The 14,899-nt window shown below is 39.3% G+C and overlaps 1 protein-coding gene across 1 annotated transcript in view; it reads left to right on the top strand.

Annotated features, from left to right (window-relative positions):
• Window positions 1–409: 409 nt before the first annotated feature.
• The window catches only part of BOD1L1 (biorientation of chromosomes in cell division 1 like 1), a 52,590-nt gene continuing 38,100 nt past the window's right edge, over window positions 410–14,899 (top strand). The window contains exons 1-5 of the mRNA XM_081304596.1: window positions 410–781; window positions 6,358–6,482; window positions 10,440–10,630; window positions 11,784–12,398; window positions 12,935–13,084. Of these exons, the coding sequence (XP_081160722.1) occupies window positions 545–781; window positions 6,358–6,482; window positions 10,440–10,630; window positions 11,784–12,398; window positions 12,935–13,084 (1,318 nt within the window). The 5' untranslated portion in view covers window positions 410–544. The remainder of the gene's footprint in view (window positions 782–6,357; window positions 6,483–10,439; window positions 10,631–11,783; window positions 12,399–12,934; window positions 13,085–14,899) is intronic.

The following is a 14,899-nucleotide window of genomic DNA, read 5'->3' as shown; positions in this document are numbered from 1 at the left end:
AGCGGCCTGACTGACGCACGTTTGCTCCAAAAACGTCCACGGTCTCGGTGGCTTCAAGCAACCGGAGCAAGAGCGCCCGTTGCAACGCCTGGTGGGCGGAACCGGCCAGCGCCCCACCCTGCGGTCCGGCCCTCTGCCACCAGGTGCCCAGTCGGCCCCTGGGGTCCCTAGGAGGGCGGCAGGTCGAGCTCGCGATCTTCCTGGAGTCCACACTCGGGTCTCTGCAAGAGACTTGCGACCCGCCGCCGCCGCTGGGCCTTTGGGTCATCGCCGCCACTGCTTCCGGCGCAGCCCAGCCTCCAGAGGGCGCTCGCTCCCGGACGCGGCCGAAACTGGCTCCTCGCGGCCCCCGTAGCAAGGCTGCACTACTCTGATCACCGCCTTTTCCTTCCTTCCCTCGGTTCCCTTTCACTTCCGGGGTTGCTCTGGATCCGCTGGTTCTGTAACAACATCCCGTTGGCTTCCCTCAGGCGGCGGGACCTGTGTAGCCGCCGCCTTCCAGGAGCGCTCGCCCGGGTCCGCACGCTCCCCAGCCCAGGCCGCCATGGCCACCAACCCGCAGCCGCAGCCGCCACCTCCGGCGCCGCCGCCTCCCCCGCCACAGCCGCAGCCACCGCCGCCGCCGCCGGGCCCTGGGGCTGGCCCGGGAGCGGGAGGGGCGGGAGGCGCGGGGGCCGGCGCCGGGGACCCGCAGCTCGTGGCAATGATCGTGAACCACCTCAAGAGCCAGGGGCTCTTCGACCAGTTCCGCAGGGACTGCCTCGCCGACGTGGACACCAAGGTTCGGGGCGCGCGGGGGCTGGGGTCGGCGGGGCCGGGGCCCTGGAGGTGCCTTCCGGGGCGCTGTCCCGCACCCCCCCCCGGGGGGCCGGGGAGCCCCGGCTTGGCCAGCCCGGCTCCCCCGAGTGCGCCTCTCACCGAGTCCTTTTGCAGTGCTCCCTGTGTGAGCTGCAGCTGTGGCTCGCTCCGCCAGGCGCGGTGTGTTCATTCATTCACCTGTCCTTGTTCCCTTGACCGACCGTATTTATGAGGTGCCTGCTCCTTGGCGGGCACGACCTGGGCTGTGCAATCACCCCGGTGTGCTGAGCCAGACTGAGTCGTCGTTCTTAGGGGGAGCGGTTTGGGAGCACTACCGCCGGGAGTGCCGTTTTGTGTTCGTTCTTGTCTCTTGACAATTTTGTTCCTTGGTATCCAAGTTAATTCGTCTTCTCTCTTGAAGGTTCCTGGGCAGTCAGGGCCTTGTCTTTGTCTTTTGGAGAAATCACTCTGATAATTGAGAAAATTACTTGCAGTGTGTTTGGCTGAACACTGGGGGCGGGGGCAAGGAGGCAAACCCAGGCAGCGAAAAGTTGGGTGAGGAGATGGGATTTTAGTTTGATGTCTAGCAACGACTGCCTGGCTAAAGAGGAGTAGGCCAAGTCATTTTTCTAAGGTGAGGGGCAAGTATAGAGAACGGCGGCATTCATTGGGGAAAGGATGGAGAAGAGGTGACAGCAAATACTGGAGAGGAAAAGCAGAAGAGAGTGAGTTTAGGAGAATAAAGGGAAAGGCGGAAAGATCAGCAAAATGTTCTCTGTCCAAAAAGATGGGGTAGGGAAGGGAAGGGACTTTGTTCCAAATGTCAGAGTAAAGGGGGCATTTAGCAGGAACGGGTGAACTTACAGGGTTTGGCAGAGAATGAACAGAAAACAACAGGCAGGAGCAATTACTGAGACGGATGGAAAAACAGAACCTAGAACTGGAGGCAGTTGAAGCTGGAAGCATATTGGAAAACTGTTGTTGTTGTTGTTGTTATATTTTTGGCTTCGATTCTGGTGTGTTTTGGTGTTTTGGTGATGTTGGAGTGTGTTCATAGAATATTTGGCTGGTCTGAGAAAACTTGTTTCTTTGGGGGGGGGGAGGTGTTTGCAGTATTTGCAGATTCTTCCCAGCCTTTGAGATAAATGCACTCAGTTCCACCACTTCTAGGAAAAGCTCTCTGGAAAATCTGGCTATATCTTTCCCTGTAAGAACCACTATGTAGAACTAAAGAGAATTTGATTTATTCAGGAGAGTTACACTGGCATCTTTTTTGTTTCTTTGTGGTTTGTTTTGTTTTGTTTTGTTTTTGTGGTGCTGGGGGTTAACTCCAGGAACTTGGACCTTCTGGGTAATTGCTGTACTGCTGAGCTATATCCCCAACCCTTTTTATTTTTTTATTTGAGACGAGATCTTGCCAACCTACACTTTTTAAAAAAACTGATACCAGTTGCTTTTTTATTATTACTTAATGGAAAAATATTAGACATATCCAGATAAATGATACCCACATAAAGTTGATTATTATTCAGTAAGTAGAGATTTTACTTTGCTATTCTCAGAAATCCACAAATCTGTGTGTTGTTACTTGTGTATGCAACTGGAAATTTTTAATACATGGATTGGAGAGAGCTGCAATATCTAAGATTCAATTTTTATTTATCCCATTCCCATTAAATGTTATTATTGTGTCTACAATATTCCTTCCAGACCCTTGAAAGTGGATTATTGAAACCTTTCTTGGATGTGGGGGGAGACACAGTTGCTTTGACAATATAATGAATGCTAGGGCCTTCTCCCAAGAAAAATACACATATACACATTAAGATACTGCTTTAATAGTTCAAAGTGGTCAGGTATAGTCACTTCATGTGGTTCAACCAAATCTGTGGGTGTTCAGGGAATCACAAAATAAGAGTAGAACTTGCAAAAAGCAGGAATTCTCTGGGTATGGTTGTAGTTCTTCCCTTGCTCCTGATATACTGTCACAAACTCTCCTGCAGATACTCTCTCCTTCTATTCTTTCTTTTCCTTAGCAATTTTGTTGATTTTATTTTTATTTATGATATTGAGTAGCATTTTGCATTCCTTTTCTTATTTGGAAAAAAAGGAAGTTTAAAGATATCAAAAATACTCCAAAAAGTTTTCTTCATTGTAGCTTAATATTCATAATAATGTGATGACTAAGCCAGAATATAAATAAGATTGCCTATCCAAGCAAAGGAGCTTCCTTGATTGTCATCTACCACTTACAATATGGTGTTTTTGATGACAGACCCTGAGAGACTGACCTCTTGTCAAAAAATCTTACCACTAGCATATAGGGTTGCAGCAATATATGTTAGTCATATATATACATAAGAATCAAGACAATTGCCCGGGGCTCTCCAAAAGAAAACTGCCCAACCCCTAAAAAGCTATCCTGGGGTCATCATCTAAGGTCCCTAACCAAGAAGATCTGACTGTGGCAGATCAAATCAACTCTTCCAAGCAAGGAATTAAAGCCTTGATTTACCCAAAGATCCAACTACTACTAGGGTTTCTTCATTGTAGACTCCAGTTTCCAGATCTCTGGAGCAAGCCTCATGATTGTGAGCCCATTATGCCTCCTTTATATTGATTAGCAACTGAAGAGGGTGAGGAGAAACAATCTAGAGGCCCATCACTGTGACCTAGGCAGCGAGCTCTCCAACAGTTAAGTGTGTCTCCTCTCTCCCCAAGTTCTATAGGCAGATTTTGGGGATTTTTCTTAGTTTTACATGGCTCCTGATCAATTTATTAACCCGAGAAACATTCACTGAGCAACACCTACATACCAGGCATAATTTTCAGTGCCAGGATACAGCAGTAAACCAAAAGTCCCCCTGTTATGGAGTTTACATCCTAGCAGAGAAAAATGGACAATAAATAATGCATGAAGGCTTCTATGGGAAAAAAATAAATAAAGCAAGACTAGGGGAGAAAAGACTTACCATTTTACTTTGATCAAGTCATTCAGGGAAGGTTTCAATTAGTTGATATTCGAGCTCTCCCTGAAGGAACTGATACATTCCAAGTAAAGACATGGCAAGTGTAGAAGATCAGAGGTCTTGGAACCTGGTGAGAGAAAAGGTGCACCTCCCTCCTCATATTTGCAAGCTTTAGACACCAACCTAATTGGTTTGCCTTTTTCTTGAACTGAGAAGCCATTAGCAGGTTTTGAGCAAAAGGACATAATCAACTTGTATTTTAAGAAGGTTGACCATGGGTAATTATTAATAACATTCCCTTTTATGCTCATTCATTTTCTACTTTAGACAATGAATTATATGGTTATTAGAAGATCTACTGAGCTGGGGATGTGGCTCAAGCGGTAGCGCGCTCACCTGGCATGCATGCGGCCCGGGTTCTATCCTCAGCACCACATACAAACAAAGATGTTATGTCTGCCGATAACTAAAAAATAAAATATTAAAATTCTCTCTCTCTCTCTCTCTCTCTCTCTCTCTCTAAAAAAAAAGAAGATCTACTGTACTCTGTTGGAAAATAGACATTAGGTATGCAAGGGTAGGCAGATCAGTTACTGGAATTCATAACAGGAGATGAGAATTCCTTAGGCCAGAGTGGTAGCAGAAAGATGGTAGGAAGTAGTCAGTATCTGAGTGTATGCTGTTGCTAGTTCTGTTGGCATTTGCTCATGGAAGGAGGACTTGGAAATAAGAGGGGAAAAAATGAACTTATTTTGGAGATACTATAATGCTAAATACATTGGAATATCTGAGACTGATGTTTGCTGGATTTGGAAATACTAGGGGAAAGTATTATGCTTTAGAATCATTGGGCAGAAGAAATATTAGTTTTAGTTCACATTCATAGAATAAGTGGAGAGGAGCATGAGAAATGATTATGAGACATTCCTGTAGAGTAGAAAACAGGCATCAACCAAAGTCTGAGTGTTGGAAGTGATGAAAGGACATCTCATAGGTATGGAATCTTTGTCATTCTGTGGTGGAGATAGTTAACCAGTATCTAAGAACTCTTTTAATTGTTTATCTGCTAAGCAATATGAAAACAAAGATTAAGAGAAGGAGAGAGTAAGCTTACACCCATGTGGAGAGGTAAATAGCTCCCCTTCCCCAAAATACTGTGCAATGGAAGGATTGTTCAAATGTTGTATGTATAGAAGACAGTAGGAACATGGAAGAAAGGCAACGTAAGCCTACCCTGGGTGTCGTGATGACTTCTCAGTTTAGGCTGAGCTCTGAAGGTGAGAAGTTTCCCACACAGACAAATAGGGGGAATGGTAGGTGCATGAGATTTACTGCTGGAGTTTAAACTTTGAAAAGTAAAGGTAGCAAATGGCAGAAGGGGAGGCTGTACTGTTTTTTCCTAATATCATTCAAGGAAAATCAAACTCATCTCTGTTAAGAGCCATAGGAAGGAAAAATAAAGACTTTCAGTGGTAGAGGCAACTTCTAGGGACTGGGGGCAGTACTAAGTGAGTGGTTGCACATTCCTTCTAGAAGATGGCCTAGTATGTGTCCTCTCTCTCTGTGCTCCCCTTCTATTAGCACTTTTGACATTCTGGGCAGGATAGTTCTTGCTTGGGGGCAAGAACTGTGCATGGTAGGTTCAATAGCATTCTCACCTTTTCCCTAGGTACCAATAGCATCCCCCTCCATCGTGGCAATACGAAGTGTCTCGACATTGCCAAACTTATCCTTGACCATGGGAGTGGGGAAAGTTTGAAATCACTTACAGTTGAGAGCCACTGCCTTATATCACATTTGATGCCATATCTCTGCCACCCTGGCTCAGATCTTCATCACTCTAGTTATTGCATGCTTTTCTAAATATATTTTGTGTCTTTTTACTCTTTGACTGTAGAATGAATAATCATCCAAAGACCACTATCTCATCACTGTGCTCCTTTGTATGGTGCATTCCTGCTCTCAACCTTCTAACCTCAGACTTCTTGTCCAGGTGCCCAAAGGCTTCTAGCATCAGACCCCAATCTATATCTCCAGTATCACTTCTGCTTTTTGTATTTTCTTCTCCATCCAAATTGGATCATTAATTTGGGGGGGCCCCCAAATAAATGCTCCTGACCCTGCAATTTCTTATCTACTTGCTCTTTGCTTATATTGTGGGCTGTGTCTTCAAAGAGAGTGGTTCTTATCCTAGCTACATTGTGAAACTTTGGAATTGATTTTTTTGTAGCTCAAATGCCACATTCTCAGTGAGGGCTTATTTCCTCTACCTTTCTCCCTTTGTTTCACATCATCTAAATTAAAATATATTTGTGTTTTATTTTCTAGTCCTTTGTGTATAGAAGGTGTTTTTCTACTTTGTGTTCCTCCTCTCAGAATACCTTGTCTTAGATAAATTAGGCAATATTTGAGTAAGTATAAGTTACAAGCAGGATTGTCATAGGTTGTGAAACTTTGTTGCCTTATTACTAACACTATAAGAACTATTAACACTTCTAAAGATACACAAATTCCTGAGTCTGATATGATACTGATATTGTATAACCCTGGAGATTTCTTAACATGTATGTTTGTTTGTTTCTCATTCTAGCCTGCCTATCAGAATTTGAGACAGCGTGTTGACAACTTTGTTGCAAACCACTTGGCCACTCATACATGGAGTCCCCATCTCAATAAGAACCAACTAAGAAACAATATTCGGCAACAAGTCCTTAAGTAAGTCTCAAAATTGGCATTTCTTGGCAGGTTTTAAACTGCAATAACCTGCTCTGCCTGAGAGCTGAAACATTGCATAGGAGTTTGTTCACCTGATGTTGTTGGCAGTTTTTATCAGGTTTGGTGTGGCTATTCCATATGATGCAGTATAATTTTGGAATATGGTCCAATTGCTTCACATTTCTCCATTAGTTTTAACAATTTTATTTTATTTATTTATTTGTTTGTTTTTTGCCTCTGACATATGAAAATATGTGAAGAAAGGAAATAATATATGATTTTTAAATAAAACTTTTACATATAATATTAACGGCTGGTAAATATCATAATGTCATAGAGCAGCATTTACAAATATTTTCTTGACGCCGAAAAAGTAGTCTTTATTATTTTTATTTTATAAATAAATATTAAAGATCACTGAAATTAAAATATTTCCACATAATTTGAGACCATGTCTTCTTTATCATTTTATTGACTTTTAACTCTACTATTTTTTAATGATATAGAAGGGGAGAAAAAAGTATTGATCTGTCAGAGCTGTTTTGAGTGAACACAAAATAAAGAGAATACGAGTTGGAATGTTTAGGTAGGCCTGAAAAATGATTTACTACAAACAAATAAACCTGATTTACAGTGTCATAGTTGTTTTTGAATTTAAATATTTATGAAGACAAGAATACTTTTTATCCCTATTCTTCACCCCAAAAGGGTAAGTTATTTAAATAGTTTCTAGTCTTCCTGCCTTGACAGTTATATTCAGACACAGAAACATTTAATTTTTGAAAATTAAATCTGGCTTTTAAACCATTAAACAGTCATTTTACACCTGCTACCTCTTAATTCTCTCTAGTTCAATAAGAACTGCAAACCTGTCTAGTGTGATAGTTCCAAGCCACAGGAAGCCTCAGAAATAAAAAATTCACACCCTAACTAAAGGATGCATTTAGTCACAGGTAATACTAGAAACCAGGAGCCTGGGGGCTTGGACTGTGTCTCTTGGTGAATAGAGAAGAGGAAAATTAACAACAGCTTTGTTGTCTACATTTTAAAGGATGTTTGAGGAACCTGTAAGAGAGTCCAGGTGAGATCAAAAGATTTCATTAGAGGACTGCATCATAATACGTGTTGGGGTAAAAAGTCAGAGTCGTTGCAGGAAAAAGAGACAGAAGACATTTGTTGGGTGACAGGCTTTGAGGGCTATTCATTTCCAAAAAGACCTTCAGAACAGTACCAAAATAAGCTGCAGGAAAGGGGCTTGGGCAAGTGGGGACAGTGTCCCCCCAGCAGTGTCTCCTCTACATTCATGCACAGCTGTACTAGTTATATGCTGCTTTCATTTAACACTTTGACTAGCTGCCTTCCTTTTCACAAATGATTGCATTGCTTCTTTAAAGCATATTTTATATGTTCTTGCATTCTTTTTCTTATATGTTGAGAATATCAAATGGAAGGCAAACTTCTTTCTTAAGCAAGAATCACTGTTACATATTCATATGTGCACATTATATAGCAATACAGTTTGATTAATATCATTTCCCAGTATCTGAAGTTGCACTTACTTTTCAGCATACAGAATCTGTAAGATAAGGAAACAATGTTTTATTACATTATATTTAAAGGAACTGAACCTTGTGCTTGTGAAAATCAGACACTTAAAATATTTGTACCAATATGAGAGATTGTTACCACAAAATTGCATTTGGAGAGGGGGTAAGGTGTACTGTGAGGAAATCTGGAGCAGACTACTTGTGAGTAAGGACCTAGACATTTTAAGTGATAGAAAACAGCTGTCTTTTCTTGGATAATTTAGGCATTGCTCTTCCTAGGACATCTAAAAATTTTCCCTTAGTTATGTTATTTATTTATACTATTTTCATTCAAATATCCTTAGTAAAATTTTCTGTTATAGTGAAAATAACATTTTAAAGTTTCCTTAAAGAGAGAGATTTAGTTGTGTGTAAACTAATGGTATAGGGATAGATTAGCTTCTAAAAATATATATAATTTCAGTTTTTTATGCATGGACTTTGAGAGATTAAGGTACTATTTAGTAAGTTTGAGCTATCTGCAATTATCATTTTTGTTCTACAGAATGTTCTAATATCAGCAGTCTCAGATGACTTGACTTGATTGCTCATCTCAACTTTATCAGAAGGAAATTTTTATTCTATGTACGCTTTTATTTGTACTGCTGAATTTGAAAATCTCAGATAGCTTTGAATAATGATCTTAACTGAACTGAATCTCAAAGAAAGACAAGGAAATAACTTTAACCAGGCAAATGCCAGCTGCCAACATTTTGGCTTTGACCTTGAACCTTGGGCTGAGGTTTCTTTGCACTCTTGTGAGGCAGCTGTGGCCACAGCTCAAAGCATTGAGAGTGTGATTGTTAACACTGACTCTATTCCTATTTAAGATCAAAGCTGACATCCATGGGAGAGAGGACTAATGTAAATGTGTTTTCTTTGTTCTCGAACAGACATAGAAGTGATAGCTTTGGAATGGGTAGAGTTTATTTTTTATTTTATGCCTTTGTACTTATGTCTTAAAACATTCCTAAAATTGCCTCTATATTTCTCTTCTTCCTCCTGCATTTTCAAGACACCTTAAATTCAGCAGGGTTTGCAAGATTTGCATTGGGTTTTTTTTTCTCTCTCTCTCTCTTTTTTTTCAATCTTAGAACTTTAAAAAGCGGGTAACCTACTTTGTGCTGTGTTGACTCATTTTTCTCTGTGGCCCACTTAAGTGGAATTATAGTATCACATGGTAGCAGTGTGCCTCAGGAAATGAAAATAAAATCATCCTCCACTCCAGACAGAGCTATACTCAAAAATAGCTCTTGTCAAGTGTAAAGAGAAACGTCTTCTCACCCACTTTGTAGAGGGAGACTGAGGCCTAGAACCTGGAAATGACCTGCACGCATCTCTATTTCCCAACATAGTCACTTCTCCAGTTCTGTTTTATGAAGAAAGTGTGTTTCTTAAAATAATTTCATGTTCACTTATTTTGCTCAGATAACTACTCCATCGTTACACAAGGTGCTTGTGTCAGATACTATTGTCTGCCCACTCATCTTTCTGTTGTGTATGATATCTCTTCAACCTGAAGCTCCTTTCTTCATTTTCCCTTCTGTAGAAATCAACATTCAACTCAAAATGTCTCCTTTGTGGAGCATTCTGAAGTTACCTTGGACATATCAAATGACTACTCACCCCTCTTTCCCTGCAGTACCTGATGTACACACATGCTTGTCATTTGTGTTATAATTGTTCGTGTCTGCTCCCCAACCAGAACAGAGGCCAGGTCTGATTTGTCACTGCTGGATAGCCATATGGCAGCAGTTATGGAGAAGACAATTGTAATATGATTACTGAATGAATAAATTATCATGTCTCTATATCAGGAAGATAATAAAAAGCCAAAAGTCTTAAGTTTTATTTGTATTTTTTTCTTTTTTTTTTTTTAATAATTTGATGGAATAATACTTTTTGCATGTGTTCTTCAGTTTTCCTGGAGACTTAGAAAAAGCTTATGTTTTTCTATAAAAAAAAAATAAAAGTTATAGAGTTCATTGATTTAAGACACTAAACTCAATTTTAGTGATTCTTTATTCCTGTGTACCATGAGCAGAGTGGAAGCGAGAAAAGAATCACCTATATACCTAGGCTCTGGTACTGTGGCTAGTTCTAAAAATATTTGTTTTTGTTCTCTCTGTTTTAGTTTTCAACCAGTGGTATAATGGCGAGCAGTTTACATACTTTTTTGTATGTATAGTAAAATATCACTATAGCATGAAATTATTTTGTCTTCTCCACTTCCTATATAATCAGATAAATGGATTGGGACAATTTAAGGTTAAAAACATATTTACAAGAGACACAGTTTTATATAAAAGTAATTAGTGCAAATAATACAAGATTTTTTTTTTTTACCCTACTCTAAATTATGTTATTTCAGATCAGGAATGCTGGAGTCTGGTATCGACCGAATTATTTCTCAGGTTGTGGATCCAAAGATCAACCACACATTCAGACCTCAGGTGGAAAAAGCCGTGCATGAGTTTTTGGCCACACTAAATCACAAAGAGGAAGCAAGTGGCAGCACAGCTCCAGATGATGAGAAACCAGACTCCTCTATCGTTACACAAGGTGCTTTGCTTTTACTCTTGGTCAGTCTCATTGTTTTTCTTCTTGAACTGAGTATCAAATTAGGGATATTTGGTTCTTTAAAATATTGCCCTATATCCTGCTACTTTGCTAAATTCATTTATTAGTTCTAGAAGTTTCCTGGTGGAACTTTTTTGGATCTTCTAGGTATAGAATCATGTCATCAGCAAATAGTGACAGTTTGAGTTCTTTTTTACCTATTTGTATCCCTTTAATTTCTGCTATCAAACTCCTAGGTTTATATCCAAAGGAACTAAAATCAGTATACTATAGTGACGCAGCCAATCAATGTTCATAGCAGCTCAATTCACAGTAGCTAGACTATGGAATCAACCTAGGTGTCCCTGAATAGATGAATGGATAAAGAAAATGTGGTATATATACTCAATGGAATATTACTTAGCTTTAAAGAATAGTGAAATTATGGCATTTGCCAGTTAGAGTTGGAGAATATCATACTAAGCAAAATAAGCCAATCCCACAAAACCAAAGGCCGAATGTCTTCTCTAATATGTAGATGCTAATTCACAATAAGGCAGGGGGCACTAGGGAAGGATAGTGTTACCTTAGACTACGTAGCGGGAAGTGATGGGAGGGGATGTGGGGATAGGAAAGATAGTAGAATGAAACAGACATTATTACTCTATGTATGTATGTGACTACATGATCAATATGATTCTGCAATATGTACACTCAGAAAAAATGAGAAATTATATCCAATCTGTGTATGATATATCAAAGTGCATAAATGCATTCTACTGTCATGTATAACTAATTAAAACAAATTAAAAATTTAAAAAATATATTGCCTACTTGGCTGCTCAAGTGAAATTATACTTACTTTAAGTATCAGCCAAACTCCTCAACTGAAGCAATATTTTTTGAGATTAATATAAAATGATAAGCATTTTAGCAATTGTGAGTGCGTGTGCAAATTATAATAGAGGGAGTAACTAAAATAGAGAAGATACTCTTCTTCTGGGAAATAGACTATTCTGGGATTTGTTGGTGCCTTTCCCAATATGTTAAAGGAAGTAGAATATTCTGAATATGTGTACCAGCACTGGTATTTGAAAACCTAAAGGAGTGCAAATGGTCTGCATAATGTACTCTAAAACTTATTTTTTCCTTTAAGGTGTCCCTGCTCCTGGTCCCAGTGCTAATGTAGCCAAGGATGCCATGTCAATCTTGGAAACTATAACTTCTCTTAACCAGGAAGCTAATGCTGCCAGGGCTTCAACAGAAATGTCCAATGCTAAGACCAATGAGAGACAATCAAAAAAACTCTCATCTCAGCCAAGCAGTGACATTAGTACTGACAAAGAGAGAACTTCAGAGGACTTGACTGATAAAGAAAAAGCTACACCTGACACTGGAGGGGAAGGACTGGAAGCGGCCCCAAAGTCAGAAGAGCATAGTGATCTCCCTTGTGCAGTTGATGAAATTAAAAACTCTACAAAAGAGAACAGTAGCTCAATTCTACTCAATAAGGATGTTCAGCAGGAAAACGGTGATCAAAAAAATAAATCAACAGACAAAGGTGAAAAGAAATCAGACATCATTGAGAAAGGAGAAAGAAAGAAAGAAAAGAAAGAAAAGACCGAAAAGAAATTTGATTACTCAAAAAAAAGTGAAGATACACAAAAACTAAAAGATGAAAAACAAGCGAAAGAAAAAGAAGTAGAGAGTTCAAAACTTCCTTCAGAAAAGAACAGTAACAAAGCCAACACTGTTGAAGGGGCAAGAGAAGGTACTTGAGAATTTGCAAAAACCTGCAGCAGTGTATAGACACAGCATCGATTGGGGAAGGGGAGTATCAAATTTGCCTCCAAATTTTAGTTTTTCGAGACTTGTTTCAAAACTATGAATATATTTATTCCCTTTGCTAAAAGAAAGCAATAAGCATTTATGTATTTTTTTCATATTAATGTATTTACAGAAAAGTATCAGAAAAACTATAATTTTGTAATTTGTCTTGTACTTTCATCATATGCATTATTCCAAGCAACTTAATTCATAGTTATACATCCTAACTGCTGTAAGGTGTCTAGTACAATTACTTAAAATTTACTTTTGTGTTTATCATTTACACTATAAATTAATATTCAGTCATTTTTTACAGTGTACTAGTTTGCCTTTTTATTTTCTGGAAACAGCTCTACTTGAAGGTTTAATTTCTTTGACATGTATTTAAAGCAGCAAATTTTAAGTGAAATTTAGGAATTGGGCTTTGAGTATGTTCTTGTAATGAGGTGATTTATTTTCTGTTTTATTCTCTTCTTGGAGATTGCTTTTTGATAGATTCTGACGTGGATGGACTTACAGACATCACAGTTAGTTCTGTCCATACCAGTGACCTTTCGTCTTTTGAAGAAGACACTGAGGAAGAAGTGGTAATGTCTGATAGCATGGAAGAAGGAGAGATTACATCAGATGGTAAAGCATTTTACTTATTAATGTTTCTGGGAAGCTTCTATCCAGAACTATTTGCATATTCTGATGGCTTTGTCCTGGGAAATAATGTGGTGTTGTGGCAATGGTGTGGGATTTTGTTGTTGGAAAATTTGTTTCTTAGTTCCAGCTTTTAATGTTGACTGTCTGAGCAAGCTTGGTAAGGTTACCAGCCCTCAATAAGCCTTGGTTCTCCTTTTCTGAACTCCATCCTTTAGGTCTGTCTTTAGATTCAAATGAGATAATGTATATAAAGATGCTTTTTGTATATGTGTGTGTGATGTTTAGGGAAGCACATTCTACAAGACCATCCTTCTCTCTGGTACTGATTGCAAATTCAGAGGTCCCCAAGACTGTCCTCAGATTCAGTAATTCACTACCAGGTCTTATAGAACTCACTAAAAAGTGGTATACTCATGGTTACCAGTTACCACAACTAAGAGACACAGATTAAAATCAGCCAAGGGAGTAGGTACACAGGGCAGAGTCTAGAAAAATTCTAAACAGGAAGCTTCCAAGTGCCCTCTCCTCTGGAGTTCTGAACAGCCTTACTTTCTTGACATCCATGTCTGATACTACACACAGAGTATAGTCAACCAGAGAAGTTCATCAGATTCTTGGTTTCCAAAGTTTTTAATGGAACTCTAGTATATAGTCATAGTTGACTGCCTATGAAGCTGATCTTAGACTCTGACCTCTCTTGTCCAAGGTAAAACTCCATGACCCAAAGTTCTACCCTCAACCACATCCTAGACTATTTGGTTTGACTCACATGCAATGCAAACTAAAACCTTCCAGTCAATCACAACATTCCTAAGACTTAGAGTTACTTCCCAGAAACCAAGGCCAAACTTCTCTGAGTGAGGCTGAATTCCTTATTATATGATTTGTTTTCCAGTGAACCCTTCCGAAGTACTCAGTTTATTCCAGGGACTGCAGTACTTCTATGTAATAACTCCCAGAGTCCTTGCCACAACCCTGAAAAGTATGTATAGGAGGAAGCAAAGTCACTGGGAGAGTGTGTCTTGTCAAGAGTCACATGGCTAGTGAGCATCAATGCAGATTTCAAACCTGAAACTGCTTCTAACCAGTACCTTGTTCTGTTCTTCACCCCATGATTAAAGTCTGTCTTCTGACGTTGATTTAAAAAAAAAAAAATACTGAAGTAAATCTGCCATTCCCTATAGATAGCATCTGGTAAATTTGTTGCTGGCTTTGGATAGGATACCTATGGAGATAATCAGGAGAACAAAGTAGAACCTTCTAACCATACAGATATTTTTCTCAGTCTTTCCCATTATTTATTTATGTCTTCATATCTAAAAAAAAAAAAAAAACAACAGTGTTCCTAGTTGTCATGCCTGTGTTCATGAGACCAGTTCTAAAGTGCCCATTCTGAAAGAATGCCGCGCTCTCTGTGAACACTTCACTTACTCTATCCTAACTAAGATTCTAATACATGATGCTGTTTGGAGTCTCTTTTTTTAAACAGAAAGATTTTATGTGTCTAAAAGGTAAGAAGATGGCTATTTTGGCTAAGAGGTGAGAAGTAAAAACTTTGTTTATTCTTTTCCTTCTTGCCAAAGGAAGCAAATCACCTTCTTAGTGTAGACAGAGTAGTGTATACTTGGTGTATGAACCATTATTGATTCTTGCCTCTTCTTGAAATCTAAAGTGGTCATTAAATTTTTTTAATCCACATTTTTTATTGGTACATTTTAATTGTACATATTGATGGTATTTGTTATTTCATATTTATACATGTTCAAGTTTTCTTTTAAAATACAGCTTCAAGTGACT

Source organism: Spermophilus citellus (assembly GCF_964194105.1).
Source record: "Spermophilus citellus genome assembly, chromosome: 8".
Taxonomy (NCBI): domain Eukaryota; kingdom Metazoa; phylum Chordata; class Mammalia; order Rodentia; family Sciuridae; genus Spermophilus; species Spermophilus citellus.
Note: the sequence above shows the minus strand (reverse complement) of the source record. Positions and strands in the feature narration are given on the sequence as shown.